Source organism: Cydia fagiglandana, chromosome 12, assembly GCF_963556715.1.
Source record: "Cydia fagiglandana chromosome 12, ilCydFagi1.1, whole genome shotgun sequence".
NCBI classification, from domain to species: Eukaryota; Metazoa; Arthropoda; class Insecta; order Lepidoptera; family Tortricidae; genus Cydia; species Cydia fagiglandana.
In genome coordinates, this window is record NC_085943.1 from 13,865,317 (window position 1) to 13,886,785 (window position 21,469).

The 21,469-nt window shown below is 38.6% G+C and overlaps 1 protein-coding gene and 1 long non-coding RNA gene across 2 annotated transcripts in view; both read right to left on the reverse strand.

Annotated features, from left to right (window-relative positions):
• The window catches only part of LOC134669667 (uncharacterized), a 254,006-nt gene extending 232,850 nt beyond the window's left edge, over positions 1 to 21,156 (reverse strand). The window contains exon 1 of the long non-coding RNA XR_010098927.1: positions 20,812 to 21,156. This is a non-coding gene — a long non-coding RNA (uncharacterized LOC134669667). The remainder of the gene's footprint in view (positions 1 to 20,811) is intronic.
• On the reverse strand, positions 9,184 to 12,900 carry LOC134669254 (uncharacterized). The gene is made up of 5 exons (XM_063526764.1): positions 12,323 to 12,900; positions 11,563 to 11,625; positions 11,418 to 11,477; positions 10,222 to 10,318; positions 9,184 to 9,873 (listed from the first exon to the last, which is right to left on the reverse strand). Exons 1-5 carry the CDS (start codon positions 12,400 to 12,402, stop codon positions 9,721 to 9,723), a joined length of 453 nt encoding a protein of 150 aa, XP_063382834.1. The 5' UTR covers positions 12,403 to 12,900; the 3' UTR covers positions 9,184 to 9,720.
• Positions 21,157 to 21,469: the final 313 nt, after the last annotated feature.

The following is a 21,469-nucleotide window of genomic DNA, read 5'->3' on the forward strand; positions in this document are numbered from 1 at the left end:
CAGTATTGCGACGTGAGATTGTTACCGACTGCTTTACTGTTGCAAATGTCAAACATCCAGACATCAATATAATTAATACAAAACAAAAACATACTATCTCTCTTCTGTTTTACATAATTATTACGTTTTTAGAAAATGATAACGAAATTTTATACTCGTGTATTTTATAAAATCATTAATATTTTTGACATAGAAGTAGCTTTCATGAAGCTTTGAACCAAATAAGGTTAGGTGGTTTAAGAAGACCACTGAGGCAAGACAAACTAGGGAATCCTCATACTGTTACTCTTGCCCCGATCAAAATAAACTATATTTGTGTAAAATTTTATGGAATAATAAGTCGTGGCCTATGGCCTAAAAACCTATTTTAACCCCAATATTCATATAAACTCGTAAATATTCATGTCTACTACTAGCTACATACCTCTAGGTAACTATATTAATACGTGCGCACCCGGCATTATACAAATTTTATACACACCTGCTCAAGCGAACTGCACTAGACAGTTTTATTTCGCAGAATATTTCACACGTATGAAATCATAGTTCAGATGAGATGAGCCAACTGAGGCGCTGGAATTGTAAAATCGTTTGAAGACGACATAAAGATGTGATGAAATTCATGGCGTTTATTGAAAAATGTAGGTATCTATGCATAAATATAAGTTTTACACTTATATATTTATTGCGGTAATTTTGAATGTCATAATAAAAGTACACCCTAAACCAAAATTATGGACAGAAGCTTACGAGTATATACAATAAAAAAAACTGTGATTTTCGTGTTATCGGTTTTTATACTACTCATTGGTGCATTCAAGAAGTAAATTACTCTAACAATTCTGGTTACGATAATTGCCAGTTCAACATTTTTGTAAGGTAGGTAATGACTAATCAATAACTAATGAATTGAAAATTTAAATAACTTTTCCACGTAATTATGGAAAAGAGCTGATAATCTTCAAACTGCTCAGCTGCATCACACACTAGAGACAGACAGACAGACAAACATTGAACACCCCTCTTTTTGCGTCGGGAGTTAAAAAAAGTAATGTACCAAGGATCTTCTTCTCTGTCGTATCGCTCTTGACAGAGCGGTCGTGGTCACGTTGAGGCGTCCGCATCGGTAGTAGAGGCGGACACAGCTCTTCGCACGATCTCCCGCCATCTCTCCCTGTTGGCAGACTGTCTGGCACAGTCAGATACGCGGTTTCCCACTGCGGATTTTATTTGGTCAGTCCAGCGCATAGGTGATCTGCCGCGCGATCTGGTTCCCTCCACTCTTCCTTGTACGACCAGTCGCTCTATGGAGTCGTTATCTCGCCTAGAGACATGGCCAAAGTACTGTAGTATGCGCGACTGTACTACGGTCGATAAACGCTGTGTGATGCCGAGCTCCTGGAGTATGGACACGTTGGTGCGGAAATCCGTCCACGATATCCCAAGCATTTTCCTCCAGCACCACATCTCCAGGGCATCTATCTTCCCCTTTTCCAACTCGCGCACTGTCCACGTCTCTGCGGCGTAAAGAAAAATGGGAAATACGAGTGTTCGCACGAGCCTGACCTTAGTGGTTTTGGTAATGTTGCGATTCCTCCATACTTTCTTTAACTTCTCCATCGCAGTTCTGGTAATAGCCATGCGCCGTTTCACTTCATCTACGCAGCCGCCGTTGTTTGAGATTAAAGCCCCGAGGTAAACGTAGGTCTGAACCACGTTACAGTTCGCAATCTGTGTCACTTCGGGCGAATTGTCGTTGACGCGATCCACGATCATAATTTTGGTCTTTGATCGGTTTATTTTTTAGCCCACCACCAACCAAGGTACCAAGGATACCTAGTTAAAAATAAAGATGCAATTTATAAGTGTATTACAAGACCGTAGAAGTAAAACTAGGGAGTGGAGCGAAGTGTTATTACATACGGGCACATTTTTAAATAAACAATTTAGTCTGTAATTTAGTCTTCTAGCCATTTTCTTAGAAAGTTTGTATTAATATCCCCCGGAAAGCCTCCGTTCTCGCATATCAGTACTTATTATTCAGGAAAATTCTAAGATGTAGGTTAGCTTAATCTCTCCGAAGGTTCTTAAAGAAATCGCATTAAAACTTTTCCTATAGGTGTCGGTGGCTATGCTGTAATCTCACGTGTGATCTGCTATAGGGCTGCTGTAGGTATAACTGTAGTTTCCTTTAGGGATGCCTCTACCCATGGTGATTTTACAAGCTTTTATTTAGTTTCATCTGACCGTTGTCTGTCTGTCTGTGTGTAATGAAATATTGCAAGTTAAATTTGATCCACTTCCCGATTTCCGGTTGAGTTGAAATTATGCATGCATGTATAAATCGGATGACAATGCAATATTGTGGTACCATCGAGCTGATCTGATGATGGAGACAGGAGATGAGATGATGGAGATAGGAACTCTGTAATGAAACAACGCAACCTAATTGTGTTAGCGGTTTTTAGAATTGTCTCGATGAGTAAGTATTAGTTGTCTGTTGTAAGTTGTACCAAAAATGAAATTTTTGCCAAAAACTTATTTAGGAGATACTTCTGCGGAAATGGCGCTAGATAGACCATGTTTTACGAAGGCCAAATAACCACCTATCCAAGCAAGGGCTGACTTTGAAAATTCCCGGAATGAGAGGACAATGTCGCCCACGTACCACCTGGAGGCGCACAGTGGAAAAAGAGGCTGCACCAGTTGGCCTCCGCTGGGCGGAGCTGGAGGAGGCCGCGCTGGACCGCGAAGAATGGAAATCCCTTCTGAGAGCCCTATGTCCTTGATGAGGGATAACAGGATATCATCATCATGGTGGTTTTAAAATTTGTCTTAATTGTTCATCAGTTGTTTACCAACGATTCAACACTTACCTTATGATATCTAAATGATGTCAGTCGCGTGTGAATTTTGTTCGTATTTGTCCGTACACTTGTGAAAAGATAAGATGTATAGTTTTTTCGTAGTCTACAACAAAATTTGTCAAATGTCAAATTAGGTAGACGATCACCATCCCATATTAGACCGACAACCAAAGGGTAAAAATGGGACCCTATTACTAAGACTCCGCTGTCCGTCTGTCTGTTACCAGGATGTATCTCATGAACCGTAACAGTTGGAATTTTCGCATATGATGTGTATTTCTGTTGCCGCTGTAACAACAAACACTACCTAAAACAGAATATAATAAATATTTAAGTGGGGCTTCCATACAAAAAACGTGATTTTTGCGTAATGGTACGAAATCTTTCGTGCGCGAGTCCGACTCGCACTTGGCCGGTATTTTTGTTTGTTTTTATTTATAATAATAAAGTTTAGATGTTTGAATAACTACTGAATGTAGACCATTGTGATAGAAATAAGATTAAAACCAGGTGTGCAATTCAAACGTGCACTCATTTGAGAATCAACATGATAAATAAATAAATAAATAAATAAATAAATATTATAGGACATTCTTACACAGATTGACTAAGTCCCACAGTAAGCTCAAGAAAGCTTGTGTTGTGGGTACCTACTCAGACAACGATATATATAATATACAAATACTTAAATACATAGAAAACACCCATGACTCAGGAACAAATATCTGTATCATCATACAAATAAATGCCCTTACTGGGTTTTTTTTTTTCATTTATTGTTATATAAAAACACAAACATAAACAGTAACAAAAATTTCGCCAAACTGTACAACAGTTTGTTGGCGGTGCGCACCGCATTCGAACCCAGGACCATCGGCTTCGCAGGCAGGGTCACTACCCACTAGGCCAGACCGGTCGTCGGTCGGATGATGTCTACATGATGTAATTTAAGTTATCGTTCATGCGTTCATTTCGCTCGTACTTTTCCATACATGCACTGGCGCGAGCGAGATGCACGGGTGAAAGATAAAAATAGACATGTGTATGATCATGATTCCGTATAAATCCTACTTCTTATGTTTAAATTGATTGAACCTTAATTACCTTCTATGAAAGCAATTACAGTTCAAAACTATCCGGTGCTATGAATAAAACAGCCTCGTTTTGGAGGCGTTGAGATGTATATTCATGAAGTCAAGAAACAGTTCCATAAATTCACTTCATTAAATCTCGGCTAGTTTAACCATTTATACTTGCTAATTTAATAATATGTATGACTTTTCTAGCAATTTATTTAACGCTTTCGTTTAATGCTAAGGCAGGCGTGGCTCACTCCGCGATTTCGTCGCTTTGCTACAGGTCCATCCGTTCGACCCCAATTAGGAGTTTGCCATAATAAGCAGGGGTGCGAAACTCCTAACTTCGGTCAAACTCGGCTCCGCTCGGCTTAGCATTGCTCCGAGAAATTATTAGGGTTGGCACCACTTGACTTCCTTTTGCGTGCACGACCACAGATAATCACTTGATTTTTGACAACCCTAAATAGCCGAAAGGGATAGTGCCATATATTAGAAAGGGACAGCATGATTCGACCCTGAACCGCTGTCAAACTTCGTTTTTGTAGGAAGTTTCCTTTCTGTACGGTAGTACTATTAATTATTCTGTGCCATAAGCCGCGCGTGGCGCTGTCGCCACCTAGCGGTCATATCTGTGCTGATCGTGACAGACGTGTTTTGTTAGAGAGTGAGTCTTCTGTACCTAGTACTATTATTTATTCTGTGACTAAGGCAATAGAATAAAACCTATGTTACTATGTATCTACAGCGTTAATGGCTCGTGGCAGTCGTGGCAAACGAATGGTTTTGGAATAAGGGATATAAACTTTTGAAGAAATTACCATCTAGGTAAGTCAGGATTTTTATAGTTCGTTTATTTAGCATTAGAAAGAAGATAAGCAATCTTCACATGTCTTTTAATTGAATAACGCTTTTAAAAAATTTGTAACTCTTTCTTATGAAAGCAGAAGAATATAAATGATTATATTAGATACATAATATTTTTACATGTTTGCCATGGCTTATTTTTAAAACGTGCTTTTCAATTATGAAACACATCAAGATTATTTACCTTTTTTCTAATGATAAAAAATCGTCCAAAATTTTGTCAAGTTATTCAAATTATTAAAGATGGCAACCCTAGCTGCAGTTAATATCCAAATATTATTTTGGATAAGCTGATGGCCGTGTTACCAATGCTCGTAATTATTATAGATATCATCGAGTGTCATCCGATATCGTTAATTGCCAGTCAGTGGCATTAATATTCTAGAAACACGACCGCATTAGCATTTTACACTTTAACTTCGAACTCCCTTGTTTCACTTTTTAATTAACTCCACCGGTTGTGAAAGTAAAGTATCGCCCTTTAATTTAAAAATAAGGCCATGGCTTGATAAACAAATTTAATATTTAAATACTTGCTATAGTAACAGCGGACGTTTCTCTCGAAATAAGGTAGGAACTTTTCTAATTTCACCCAAAGGTTGTCGGTAGATTACGAACTTTGAACCTTGTTAAAAGGACATGCTTATTTGGTGTTGTTTAAGAATTTTTGTACTTATAGGTAAATCCTAAGGAGAATAAAATTGGACGGTATTGAAAACTTTGTGTAGGTACACTCAAGTGTAACAATATGGGTACACATAACTTACTCGAAAAATTTGTCCCATAGTTCTTAATTCGCTAATTAACGGCGTAATTCGGGAAATGAATTAGAGATTCACTAGATATGAAATAGTAAAGATATGTAACGTTCCGCGGCAAAAGGTACCATTGCTCCGGCTGAATATTGAATCGCGCCGTAAGAGCTGTGGGACATATTTTTGAGTGTGATGTGTGCACCCATATTTTACACTTCAGTGTAATAACGTTACACAAAGACGTTTAAGGTGGTATTCGAATGGCAACTTCAGCATAATAATTACTGTTGCGGAATTACTAAGTACTGAGTCGGTTACAAAGGCGTTGTCACTGACAATATCCTTGATAACCACCCAATCCCCAAAATCTGTTATTTAAAATTTCGTGCATAGTTAATTTGGTCTTAGGGCCGATACAGACGGACTGCAATCCGACTGCAATTTGTATGGAAACCGCACGCCAACTGCAACGTCGGCGTGCAGTTCCCATTCAAGTTGCAGTCCATCTGTACCGGATCTTATCATCGGTATCAAAGGGTAGGTGGTACCGAAAAGTTGGAAAATTCTTTAAAATTAATCCCGTAAATATGATAAAACACGGACTTACCCCAGTAATTGGAAGATTAACGGATTAAAGTCATGTTGAATCGCTATTCAATGAAAATGTATTAATGGACATAACACATCGGTCGCAGGATACCTAATTCATTCCTCACAATTTCAACTAACAAGAAATAATGTAAGTTTTGTAGTATTTTGCCTTTTTTGAATGAATTATTGTACGAATGAAATAAGTGACTAAATTTTCATAACTTAACCAGTTCTAATTTGTTTTTAAAATACATTTATGTTTATATAGATAATGATTTTGAAATACAATTTTCTTTTCTAGTCTTTCTTCATTGTTGGAAGTTAAGGGATCTAACTTAAAAGTTTTACCAGCCAGGTTCCCGTAGATATCTTCTTAAGGCCGTTCCCGTACCCAAATGAAATCTACAATCGAGGCTCCCCTCACGCCACCCGTCCCGCCCCTAGATACAATGACGATACAACAGCGCCACGCAAGAAGTAGCGACTTGAAATGAACTAACAGGACACTGATTTGTAAAACGTATTACTTAATACTGAAAAAGCATGCTGCATCTCATAGATGGCGTTAAAAGTTAAAATGGAAAAATAAATGAAACATAGTGTAAATTAAATATTCATTTTAATGAAGTCAACTCTTATTTCAATAATATTTAATTATAAGGGTAAATACAGTTTATATTTAAACAAATTAATGACTGCAAGTTTTCTATAATATCATTATTTATTAGGTATACTGTGCAGGTATTTCATCGATATTTATTAAAAAAAACCGGGCAAGTGCGAGTCGGACTCGCGCACGAAGGGTTCCGTACCATAATGCAAAAAAAAAAAACAAAAAAAAAGCAAAAAAACGGTCACCCATCCAAGTACTGACCACTCCCGACATTGCTTAACTTTGGTCAAAAATCACGTTTGTTGTATGGGAGCCCCATTTAAATCTTTATTTTATTCTGTTTTTAGTATTTGTTTGTTATAGCGGCAACAGAAATACATCATCTGTGAAAATTTCAACTGTCTAGCTATCACGGTTCGTGAGATACAGCCTGGTGACCGACGGACGGACGGACGGACAGCAAAGTCTTAGTAATAGGGTCCCGTTTTACCCTTTGGGTACGGAACCCTAAAAAGTTAGGGCATACCGATACAAGTGCGAAAAATAGGTAATTCGCACATGTATCGTACAACGTTTTACAGTACATAATATGGCCCTTTAAATTTTCGACATAGTTACGTAATGTGCTAATTATCGCACTAATGCGGTAAAGTAGCACCATATTGTAATAGTACCTACATTACGTTTACAAGTGCGGCAAATAGGAAATTCGAAACGAGTGGCGATAAATTCGAGTGTTTTGAATCGACACGAGTTGCGAATTACCTATTGGCACATGTATCGTACAACGTTTTACAGTACCTACATAGGGTTTGCTCCAAGGAAATACTGGTACCGAAAGTACCGGGAATTCCCGGGATTTAGAGCCAAGCAAAGAACCGGGATTTCAAAATTAAATTCCTGGTACTTTCGGGATTTTCGGGACTAATATTTCCGGTACAATATTTGACTGTTTTCTGTTACTTAGCATGAACTGTCATGTTTTTTAAAGAAATACATTATATAAATCCATTGCTGACGCTTATACTTTTACGGCTGACCATATATTAAAGCAAAACAAAAATAGTCAATGGGTTTGACAATGCCAACAAAATAAAATAGCTTATTATTTATCGTAGAAACGAGTGTTTCTACGATAAATAATTTTATACGAATAATTAGTTAGTTGTATACTAAATACGAGCAAAAACTAGAGAGAATTGTGTAATTAATAAAATATTTCTTTTAATTTGAATACGGTATAAGAAACTCTTATTGATAATCTGAATGACATTTTAAAATGAATTAAAATGTTATAGTGACATGTCCTCTCCTTGGTAAATTCTTAATTCTGGCTGCAATAACTTCTTGATCCTTCCTATTAATAGTTTTATTATTATATGTATGTAGGTAAACTATCCCTGCCCTAACCCATTTTGAACGTATGTGAAAATGATTACTTAATTAAAAATTTTCACGAAACGGCAAGAAAAAAAATAATGATGATATTATCTGAGCCACTATTCAGTTTTTGTCGATGTTTTTCAACAAAGATAGTAAAAATATCAAATGTAATTTAGGATTAAACCAAATCATATTATTTAGTACCTTTTTTTTTTTATTATTATTTAGTACCTAGTATAGTAAGCAGAGGCAGTACATATCAATATCACAGTTAATATATACAATAATTGTGTGGCTTGAAGACACATAATTATTATAGTAAAAAAGAAGTGTGTGTGCCTTCCTTATGGTACTTTTTATACTGTACTAATGTTTAGAGAAAGATTCATGATCGTTTTAGGATTATTTAACGAAAATTGTGATAAAAACTGATTTTTGAAGGCAGTCCCGAAAGTACCGAAAATACCGGGAAATCCCGGTTCTTTTTAACAGTACCGGTTCTGCAATCCCTAGTCCCTACTACCATACATATGGCCGCTTCAATTTTTGACATAGTCACGTAATTGCTAATTATCGCACTAGTGCTGTAAAATAGCACCATATGACTGTAAATCAAATTTATTCATTTTACAGGGTTCCATAGGTTCGTGGAATCACTGAAGAGTCAAGACCTTTTTTCTCAGGAACGTGTAGAGGTCTTAAATTGAAATTGTATCAAATAGGTACTCGGATCTACTCTATTGTCAAATATATTAACTTTTTTTCTCGTATATCGCAAAAATCCGAATTAATATCAAAATACCGGTATTAATATTGAAATCCCGGGATTGACATGCAATATCGGATATCAATCCCGGGATTGAGAATGTTCCGATATTGCATGCCCTAACCAAGTTTCAACCTAACAACGAATAATAAATCCCGGGATCCGGATATTTCGATATTGGTCCTTCTCAATACCGAAAATGGAATCTTGAGCTTTGCGAGGGTTTCAAGGCACGAGGGTTACACAAACCACTTCACAACTTGAAACCAATTTTACCTACTCACATGCAATTTTGCACATTTATTCAAGCCCCTTATCTTGTCTAGAATACAAAATTTCGTAAACGTAGCTCTAACAGTTATTCATAAATTAACGTTTTAAAACCGGCATTTTTGTGACTGACTGACTAATAGATCAAAAACCTAACCCACTTCCAGCTGACCTAGAAACTTGAAATTTGGCACCAAGGTAGACTATTAGGAGTTAATAGAGGGAACAATCTAAAAACTGAAAATTATTGATAATTTGATGAAGAAAAACATATATACTTATCGATAATAGGCTAGATGACTAATTTTCATTTATGGTATCAATCGATCAGGTTTGGCTTTAGGATCAAAAGTCTATATGGGATCCATTGCATTAAAGGAATACAAAAGTCAGAAATGATAGTCAAAGTCCGACAGTCGTACTTCACTCGCGAAACGCCCCGAACAAAACGATATGTGACCGTGACGTCAAGGTCACAAAGAGTCCATCTTGAAGTATGAACAAAACAAGAAAATTGCGATTTTGTCGGTGTTCAGTGAAATATTGCGTTTATGTATATAGTTTCCATACAATCTTTTATTGAATAAAATGTGAGGAATCGAATCGAATGGTAACTAACTGCGACAATTCTTCGACCGACGGTTTTGTCAGGAAGCTCTTCTTCCACATTGAACGATATTTGTAACTGAAAATAAAATATATTGTACGTGTTAGCATTTACAATTTGTCACATCATGTACAGTCGACGTCAAAGATATGTACCTATTGCACCTTACTCCTTTGTAATAAGGTGAAAAATGTATACATATATTTGACGTCGACTGTACATATAAAGCACCGGTGGTAAAGAACCAACGAGAGAAATAGAAGTAAGACCCTGTATAATAGACTACGAATCGTGTGATAAATCAATTTACGATGGAATTCTGGCACACGAAGTTGAAACAATGTTATTCTAGCTAGGTAGTTAGTACAAAAGGTAAAATTGTTCTCTGCATACGATCAATAAGCATAATTAGCATGAATCACCTACCTCATGGGTATCTTCTTCCTCTAATAGACTAGGAACCCGATAAGTGTCATCCACCTGTGCAATGTGTGGGTTCAAAATGTTTGAGCCGGTCGCCTCACTGTCAAAACCAAAATTAAATAAATGTATGATGTTTTACAGCACATATGGACTTTACCGCACTAGTGCGATAATGCACACACACATTACGTAACTATGTCAAATATTTAAAGGGCTATTATGTACTGTAAAACGTTGTATACATGTGATAATAGGTAATACGAGTACGCAACTCATGTCAAAGGTATAATATAAAATAACTATCAGTTCATTAAAAAATACGTAAAAGAATAACGAAAGTACGGACAATCGGTAAATCCCGGGATTTTAATTTCCGGGACTTACTCAGGCAACCCTATTACATTCTATCAGTGTACATTTTTAGGGTTCCGTACCCAAAGGGTAAAAACGGGACCCTATTACTAAGACTTCGCTGTCCGTCCGTCCGTCTGTCCGTCTGTCATCAGGCTGTATCTCATGAACCGTGGTAGCTAGACAGTTTAAATTTTCACAGATGATTGAATTTCTATCGCCGCTATAACAACAAATACTAAAAACAGAATAAAATAAATAGTTATACAACAAACGTGATTTTTGCCGTTTTTTGCATAATGGTACGGAACCCTGCGTGTGCGAGTCCAACTTGCACTTGGCCGGTTTTTTTAAATTAAGTACCTCTTGTAGAATATCAAATAACTGATGAGGGCAATGTATCTCGTACGATATTATTGATTGGCGACATTTTATTTAGTTTTCGGCGAACATTTGCTAAGTAGGTAGACTAGGTAGTACTAATAGCCATCTAGGAAAATAAGTACAAAATATGTCCAAATAATTGAGAATATCAATTCAAAGCATAAAAAGATATAAGCATCTGCACTGATAGGAAAACAGTAGGTATCTAAATCTAACTAAGTTCTTTTCGTACGCCGCCGCTGTGAGTAGGTAGGTATTTATCGCAACGCACGAAGTTACGCGCGACATAGGTACCTACATATGCGACGTTATCTATGAAAAGGGACCTTATTGTCGATGGCGCTTCCGCCATTATCAACGATGTTCTGATATAAATACCACGCCGCGCGACATGTGCGTCGTAAGCGCCATAGACAATAAGGTCCCTTTTCATAGATAATGCCACAATTAGAATTAGAACTTACTCGTTACTTTGAATGTCAGTGGTTGATGAAATCGGAGATTCCATTTCCATATTTTGCAGTCTGTAAATAAAGATAAATTGTAGTAGTGTATTGTGTTACGTAGGTAGGGCTTTTTAAAAAGCACAAGTCAAATAATTATACTCACTCGATGTAGTCTAAAGATGTAGTATCATGTTCGGCTGTGAAATTATCCAATTTTCTTCTTTTCCTAGAAAGACAAAAAAGTAAAAAGTTTAGACGCATGACAAATCACGAGCTGAGGTTCGAACCCTCGATAGGTGGATGGATTGCTAAAAGAACGCTTTATGCGTCTAATTGTGTGCGTTACGTGTATCACTGTGTGCTCGTATTTATAGGAAGGCCCACTACACCGCAACCGCGTAACTACGACTCACGGAGACGCACACATACTTATAGTTCGTTTTTTTTAGCATTAGAAAGAACTTGCAAGAAGTAAGCGATCTTGACATGTCTTTTAATTGAAAAACGCTTTTTAAAAATCTATAACTATTACTTATGAAAGCAGACGAATATAAATGATCGTATTAGATTCATAATTGTTACAAATTTGCCGTAACTTATTTTTAAAATGTGTTTTTCAATTAAAAGACACGTCAAGATTGTTTACCTAATTTCTAATGCTAAAAAAAACGAAGTATAGACGGCAATGTTTTCTGTCTTTGCCGTGGCGCTAGTGCTGCGTGGTGTAAACGTCGCGAATCGCAATATCCTTTTAAGCTATTTAGATGATGAATTGATGACAATGTTTAACCGGTAGATGGAGCGATTATTAAATTTTAGAATGTTTTAAGTTATATGGATTACTAATTAGTACGATCGAGTATATATTAAATTAAGTAATAATTACTTATTTCACTGTGTAATAAATATACATTTTTACTTACGTTAGTTCCATTGTTTGTTGGAATCTTCCGAGTTGTCTTTTTCGAGATGTCTTCTTTTTATTCAATTGCTTGTTACCCATTATAACTTAAAGGTTTTGGTGCACACGGTATATCACTAGGACACACAACACAGCACAGTTTTTATAAGTAAATCTTATATTTGTTTTGGGGACACGTAGTACAGGTCCGTCTGGCACGAGCGCTCAGCCATCACTGTCTCATTTCGAAAGACGGACGGAGATAGAGCATGCAGGCCGAAGTCAATATTTTGTTACGATAGAATTAGTTGATGTTTATTTATTTTAAAAATATTGCCTCTAATTATCGTTTTTCTAAAGCTGTCAAATTATTGTTATAGTTATGATTGATTTTTCTCCTTTTTTTGTTTCATAGTGTCACATAGTAAAGAAACAAGTAAAGTTGGAGTATAAATTCGAATTGGAGGTTACTTTGGGAATAAATTGTATCGAGCGAAGTGTTATGAATCGTGTATCGAAAGCTGTGTTATTAAAGATAATATAATCAAGAATTATATATATTTTTCCCACGTCTACAAATATCAACGTTTCTTAGAAAAATAGGATAACAATTGGGGTATTTTTACATTTCTGGCTCAGGGAACGGCCTTAAATGTGAATTAGATTAATTTTAAAATACCCATTTACATGGGAAAGGAACAAATAACAAAACAAAACATTTTTATCGTCAATTAGATTACATTGTTTGGTATTAAAAAGCGTAACGAGATTATCGTCCTGGTAATTATAAAACGTAAACACCTCTACGACGGACAGTGTCCCTTCTTAAGTGGCCTTGTTTCAAGCTCCCATCAAGCTTAATGTCATTAACACGATTCCACTTTAGGGAGGAAAAACAATTTGATTAACAACGCCCTTGAATAAAACATTTTCGAAAATTCCCACAACTCCGAAAAAGTTTTTGGAATTTCAATTCAGTGTCCTAGAGTCGACGGTTGACATTTCAAAATCATGAACAGGGAAGATAGGATGTTGTTGAAGCTATGATTCATGTGTGCGACATTTTGCACGTCGTTTTTTGTACTGTAATTGGTATTATGTCGCGATGGGTTGGTCACGTCTGCCGCGGACAAAAACGCATATTTTATGGTTATATGTTGTTGTCAGGTGCGGCTGGCGTTTTTGGTTACATAGAGAGACATAAGTGTAATGTTTCAAAGCCGAGGCTCTTTTATGCTCATTAATGCTTTTTTTTGTTTTTAGAGTGTCTCTACAGCTAGCAAATATTTTATGAAGCGTCAAATGTGATCATCATAACGACAAAACAGAAGACAGCGCTCGTGTATTAGCTTGTTAATTTCCGACCTATAAAACAATAAAAATGTGTATTGCTTGGTACTGCAACAATGTTTGTAGATTTAAGCATTCAGGTAGGTCAGCCAGCAGGGTAATATTTAATACGGTTGTCAAAAAACATAAATAGCAATATTGAGGCATTTCTCTGTTTACTTCATTGATTCGCAACATTTGTAGCTTAATTTCACTCGACAAAAAAAAATTACGAACATACATAGGCCTAAAAGTGCATCATTAAAAAGTGTGTAACTACATATTTATGCACAAAAGCTATTAACATAAAAAGTGCTTATAGAACCTATGTATACCTAATGACAATGACATGAAACGAAATCGTGGATTACTTCTTTATATTTATGTTTTAAATAACTAAAATAATACTTTTATAATAATGTTAATATTTCCGCTATCCTAGGCACGCACGCACGGCCGTCCGGTCAGTGCCCAGCGAGCTACGTTTGGAAAAGGACCTGACCACATTCCACCTTAACTATATCATTGTCATCACAAAATATACCACAGCCACCTCATACAAATTTAAAAAGTAGCATTCACTGCAACACATCGTCTGGTCCTTCGAACCGGATAGCAATATCTATCGGCGTTATAAAAATGGCCGCCGCGTCAGATATGCTTTACAAATGAGCACGACAACGCGCCGTCGGAATATCAAGCAGACGTTAAGATAAGACAACGTTAGTTGTTTTGAGGTTATGCGCTTTCTTTTTTGGGGTTCCGTACCCAAATTGTAAAAATGGGACCCTAAGACTCCACTGTCCGTCTGTCTATTATTTATAAACAAATGGGGAACCTCAGAAAATGCTCTGACTATACGAGAACATACGCATAGTACGGTAAACATACGATTAGTTGCCGATAGCCTTTGTTCCACCCAGACAACCAAGTTTGATAACTGGTTAACTAGACGCACTATTTCTTCCGCGGAGATAACCAGTTATGTGAGAGGAAGTCTAATTCCATTTTCTTAACCGAATTTAGCTACTAGTTGTCTAGGGGGAAAGTATCTTCTGCGAAGAAAACTAGTTGTCTGAGTGGAATTGTTCTTCCACATTCGTAACCGAGTGTGATAAGGTAGTTGTCCAGGGGGAACGTACTTTCCGCGTAAAAAACTAGTTAACAACATGGACTAAGATGTCCTTGAACATAACCGAGAACAAATCAAAACCTATACTTAGCTAAAGATACATGTGGCATAGTAGGAACATATCGATGCTATACCTCAACTAACTCAACCTCGTAAGTACCTTCAAAGAGGCTGAACACGTTTCATACAAACTTTGCAATACCTACCTACTCACAATGTATTTAATATTTTGTAGCAAATTAGTGTCATATATTAATTACAAACCAAGTTGAGATTTTAGAACATCCTACAGTTTAATTGGGATAGTTAATTTAAATGCTTCAATGCTTGCTCTGTGTCTAAGATAAGCCAAACTCTAGCTTAAGTGACAATTCATCCCAACGTTATGTCACACTATTTTGACCTTGAATCTCAGATTAAATTAACCCGGGACTTATCCATTTAATCGGGTTCATATGGGTCTAAGGATTTCTGTGTATGTGTTACCCCTTGTTGGCCATTTGTATTTTTTTTTTCATGATCAAATCTTGATTGTACAATCAAGATTTGAGTTCACATCTTATTTATGGTGGTACTAACCCAATAGATGACACCCTGCTGTCACCTTTATTGACAATGACTTTGAAGTTTCAAGATGACAATACATGTACTGGGACCGCGTCGAGCAACAGTACCACCACCTTATTACAAGTTGTGTTTACGGCAGATAAAGCCCAACAGCGGTACCCTGCAGCTCAACTCGTATTCCTTGGGGACTTTAACGCCCACCACGAGGAGTGGCTGTTCCCGTTCAAGAATACTTGCCACGCTGGGAGGGAAGCGCGCAAATTTGCTGTATCCCTAAACCTTACCCAGCTGGTAAATGTTGCGACGCGGATACCGGATGTTACTGACCATACACCCAATTGCCTTGACCTTCTGCTGACAACTGATCCAGACAGGCACTCGGTTTCGGTCTCAGCTCCGCTAGGATCGTCCGATCACTGTCTAGTGAAATCCGTGTCGATCCACTCTCCTCCTGATCTCTGCCCTAGGGGCACGAGGAGAGTATGGCGATACGAGTCAGCGGACTGGGATGAGATGCGGCATTTCTTTGCGTCTTTCCCCTGGCGTTTTTCTTCGGGTGACCCCTCGTGTTCTGCTGAGGCTGTTGCGGATGTGATTCGGCAGGGAATGGAATATTTCATTCCGTTCTCCGACCTATCGCTCGATCACAAGACCCGAGCATGGTACAATTCGGACTGTGCTCGAGCCGAGGCCCTTAAGCAGTCTGCATACCAGGCTTGGGTATTAGCCCGCGATACCAAAGCTGGAGCACAGAGGGTTCGCGCGAGGAAAAAAGCCTTTAACTCAGCTGCCAAGTCCTGCAAACGGGTGCTTCGAAAGGCTCGATTCGACCACGTCAGTCGAATAGGGGCCAAACTCGCCTCCTACCCTCCTGGTAGCAAGCGGTTCTGGTCCCTGTCGAAAGCGGTCGAATCCAACTTCTGCCGACCCACATTGCCACCTCTGCAGAAACCTGATGGGACACTGGCCCACTCTGCGACAGAGAAAGCAAACTTGTTTGCTTCTCTGTTTGCGAGCAATTCACGTCTAGACGCAGGCTCAAAACTTCCACCTACGCTACCTCAATGCAGTTCCTCTATGCAGAGAATTGCTATTCATCAAAAAGAGGTACGCCGAGCTCTGCAGAATCTTGACGTGAATAAGGCCAGTGGACCAGACGGTATACCTGCACGTGTACTAAAGCAGTGTGCGCCTGAGTTGTCTTCTGTACTGACACGCCTGTACCGCCTCTCTCTCCAAACAAGAACGGTGCCGAAATCCTGGAAGCTTGCAAACGTGCAGCCAGTACCCAAGAAGGGTAGTCGTGCTGATCCCTGCAATTACCGACCAATCGCCATTACCTCCATGCTCTGTAAAGTCATGGAAAGGGTACTTAACGGCAAGCTGCTGGCATACCTCGAAGCAAATGATCTGCTCAGTGACCGTCAATATGGCTTTCGCCGAGGTCGGTCTACTGGGGATCTTTTAGCGTATGTCACGCACTGCTGCGGCGAGGCCATCGAGAGGAACGGTGAAGCGCTTGCTGTTTCACTGGACATCTCGAAGGCCTTTGACAGGGTTTGGCACGCAAGTCTCCTTAGCAAGCTTCCTGCATACGGCATCCCTGCTGACTTTTGTAGCTGGCTATCTGATTTCTTGAGTGAACGGTCGATCAGAGTAGTTATTGATGGCTGCTCTTCAGACCTCATGGCCATTGACGCCGGTGTTCCTCAGGGGTCTGTTCTCTCCGCAACCCTTTTCCTGCTCCACATTAACGACATGCTGCAACCCAGCATTGTAGGTTATGCAGATGACAGTACGGTTGTTGAGAGATATTTGGCTAGTGCAGGGGACAGCAGGGAGGATATACGTTCACAGAGAGAGGCCATGGTTGAGCGAATGAACTTGACCCTTAGTCTCGTTTCCCAGTGGGGTGATGACAATCTGGTCACGTTCAATGCCTCCAAAACGCAGACGTGTCTATTTTCCGCAAAACGGAGTCCATTCGACCTGACTCCTTCTTTCCGGGGTGCATCTGTACCTATTGCCGACAGCCTGGAACTCCTCGGCATGGAGCTGAGTTCAGTCCTCAGCTTCGGCAGCTTCATTGAGTCTAAAGCACAAACTGCGGCCAGAAAGCTGGGCGTCCTAAATAAGGTGAAGCGATACTTCACACCTGGACAGCTTCTAACACTTTACAAAGCTCAAGTCCGGTCGTGTATGGAGTATTGCAGCCACCTGTGGGATGGCTCAGCTAAATACCAACTCGCCGCTTTGGACTCAGTGGAGCGCAGAGCCAGGAGGATGATTGGCGACAAGAAGCTAACGGCTGAGCTTCAGTCTTTGGCCCATCGGCGGAAAGTCGCCAGCCTGTCGGTATTCTACAGGTTGCACTTCGGGGAGTGTGCCCAAGAGCTACACGAGCTTATTCCACCGTCCCCATTCTACCATCGGACTTTTAGACGCACGGCCGGTTTCCATCCTTACTTGGTAGATATTCCACCAATTCGCACGAAGCGCTTTGCTTCTACTTTCCTTATGCGCACTGCCAAGGAATGGAATTCCTTGCCGGCGTCTATATTTCCGTGTTCTTATAACCCGGCAACCTCCAAATCAAGAGTGAACAGGCACCTTCTGGGCGAGCTCGCTCCATCGTAGGCCACGTCTACGCCTCGGCTAGTCTGTGGCCATGAGTAAGCCCATTCATAATAAAAAAAAAAATAAAAAAAAAATAAAAAAAAAAAACGAATAACCGCTTTTGAAATAAATCTTTTGAAAGTTCAAGAAATTCGTCTTTTCATCAAAAATATCATTTTACATTTATAAAATAGACATCTTACAAAATTTATTATAATATTATTAATCATTAACTACTACTTTTCACTATTCAAGACTTAAAACTTCTTTTTCCTAGTTAGATGCTTCTTGAAAATTTATTTAATACTATACACGGTGGCTAAAAAATAACTGCATTCCTGTTGCCAGGGAGGTTTTGGGATTTACTTTTACTATGGGACCAACCTCGAAATCGCTAAAAACAATTTGGCTATTTCATACATTTTGGCTGGTCATTTTTCTATGGGAGGGTAAATGTTTTATTTCGCGATTTCTAGATTGGTCCCATAGTAAAAGCAGCTTTTGCTCAGTATAATTGCAAAACCTCCCTGGCAACGGGAATGCAATTATGTTTTGGCCACCGTGTATTTTACTAGCCACCGGCCTTGGCTTCGCATGGGTTAACTAATGATACACCTGAAACTTCGCCAAGAACCACTCTATTGGTAGATGAAAACCGCATGAAAATCCATACAGTAATTTTTTGAGTTTATCGCGAACAAATATACAAACAGACAGACTGCGGGGGACTTTGACGGATTTGGGGGGAAAAATGACAGATATTAAAGCCATCCATAATAAGCCTGCTGGGCACATCATGTCAAAACAATATCAAATCAAGTACATAGATGATTTTACACAAATCCCAGTGCAGTTGACCAAGCATACTACTTGATATTCCGTTGTTCAAACATGGTAACATTTGCGTAGATGCAATAACAATCGTGTAGGTATTAGGTCTCCGAGACGTTTGGGACTGTGGAAATGTCATTCAATAATGTATTAAGATTTATTCGAGATGAATGCCTAGATTTCCCAATACCTAGATTCCTGATAATAAATTCTTATTGGTTTGTTTTAGCAACAACAACCACGTAAATTAAAAAACCGGGCAAGTGCGAATCGGACTCGCGCACGAAGGGTTCCGTACCATAAAGTAAAAAAAAAAACGGAAAAAAATGCAAAACGAAAACGGTCACCCATCCAAGTACTGACCACGCCCGACGTTGCTTAACTTTGGTCAAAAATCACGTTTGCTGTATGGGAGCCCCAGTTAAATCTTTATTTTATTCTGTTTTTAGTATTTGTTGTTATAGCGGCAACAGAAATACATCATCTGTGAAAATTTCAACTGTCTAGCTATCACGGTTCGTGAGATACAGCCTGGTGACAGACAGACGGACGGACGGACGGACGGACAGCGAAGTCTTAGTAATAGGGTCCCGTTTTACCCTTTGGGTACGGAACCCTAAAAAAAATACAGTGTAATGGCCCACGTTAATGCTGCTGCAAAGACGTTACATCGATAAAGGTGACATTCGGATGGCAGCTGCACTACTGTTGTTATTGGCTATGTGCGAAGTACATGGTGGGGTAAGGCAAAGCGATCGCAGCGCATGAGGTGGTGAAAATTGGAACTAACATCGGATAGCGTCTTTAACATTTCATACAAGTTATATGACTCGAAATGTAACTTTAATTTACGATTACTCCTGAGATATTCATTTAAACTGATGCCATAAGGGACCATTGTAATCTGCATGAAATGCTTAATTTAACTAATGTATTTAATTTGATAATTATTCATCATGTATCCGTGTAAATAGCTTCGCAAAAACCACATACTATAAAATGTGATTGTAGAAGATAAGAATGGGTATAGTAAGTTATCCTTAAAAGATAGACATACACCGTCTTAGACTTTTTTGTAGACCAATAAAAGAGAGACAATCTCACCATACATTGTGGTGTTATTACTTCAACGGATTAAGCAGCATTTTCGATTAAAGCTCCTAGACAGCGTGATTTTTTCCGACAACATCGTCATATTTCAACCAATTTATACAAAACCTTAACAAGTTATATACGTAAACCTTCCTCACGAATCCCTCTGAGCCCGATTCGGATTTTTAAATAGACATCTATTAGATATCTTTTAGACATCACCAAGATACGATACGATATGTTTAAGATCTAATCTGTCAAATTTGACATTTGCGCGATTCTGGAGATACTCTTGAACGATTTCCACAGGATATTACTTAGAGATCCAATTCACATCTAATAGATATCTTATTCTGACATAAAAGTGAGATTGGTTGCCCGAATTGCGCTGCAAAAGAGAACTAGTTGATATCTGAACTATAACGTATCTAGATTGGATATAGTACGTATCGTCTCTTGTGAATATCTTGAAGTTCGAATACGGCAGTATATTGATACCTATAGATGAAAAACGTGTGAAAATCCGTTAAGTAGTTTTGGAGTTTGGAGTAGTTTTCTAAGATGTAGTGAATTGACGTTTTCCGCTAGATTTGCGGATGCTAGGTTGCGTGACAGTCGTGTACGTAGCGAATATTACTGCCGCGGTCTTTACACGAGCGCTGTCACGGCCAATTTCCTTGATAAAAAAAGCGGCCAAGTGCGAGTCGGACTCGCCCATGAAGGGTTCCGTAGCAGCAAGTAACATAATAAAATTGCGGTTAACGATTTATGACGTACTTATTAAAAAAAACCTACTTACTAGATCTCGTTCAAACCAATTTTCGGTGGAAGGTTGCATGGTAAGTAATGTACATCATATATTTTTTTTAGTTTTATCATTCTCTCATTTTAGAAGTTACAACCCTGTAACTTCTCCTGACACTTCCAAAGTGGTAAAATGTGACCACTTTGGAAGTGTCTCTCGCGCAAACTATTCAGTTTAGAAAAAAATTATATCAGAAACCTCAATATCATTTTTGAAGACCTATCCATAGATACCCCACACGTATGGGTTTGATGAAAAAAAATTTGAGTTTCAGTTCTAAGTAAGTAAGTAAAATTTATTGTTTTTTTGTGTGAAAATCTTAACGCGGTTCACAGAATACATCTACTTACCAAGTTTCAACAGTGTAGTTCTTATAGTTTCGGTAAAAAGTGGCTGTGACATACACGGAAAGACGGACAGACATGACGAATCTATAAGGGTTCCGTTTTTTGCCATTTGGCTACGGAACCCTAATGAGTGACGGAGAGATCTTCTAATCGCGGCGGTCATGCGGCTACTTTTGGATAGGACATTCGGATGAAACCCTGTTGCCGATGCAACGGAGCCACACCGTTTTGTCGCCTCGATAGAATTTAGTTGTAAGTTTATACGATACATATATGTACTATGTTAGTCTGTAAGGTTATTGCCTGATTTAAATTTTTAAATAAATAATTAAACATCCGAGTTGCTGATGTTGATAGTTTATTGGCTACGGCAGCCGCTAACCAGGCGTATAGCACGCTTGTTTGCCGCCGAAGTGTTACTAAAAATATATTTTTATAGTCAGGTTCAGC

Coding starts and splice junctions, on each gene's coding strand:
- LOC134669254 (XM_063526764.1), bottom strand. CDS start 12,402: ATGGGTAACAAGCAATTGAATAAAAAGAAGACATCTCGAAAAAGACAA. Junction 11,626..12,322: donor CAACAAACAATGGAACTAAC/GTAAGTAAAAAT, acceptor TTGTCTTTCTAG/GAAAAGAAGAAAATTGGATA. Junction 11,478..11,562: donor ACATCTTTAGACTACATCGA/GTGAGTATAATT, acceptor CTTTATTTACAG/ACTGCAAAATATGGAAATGG.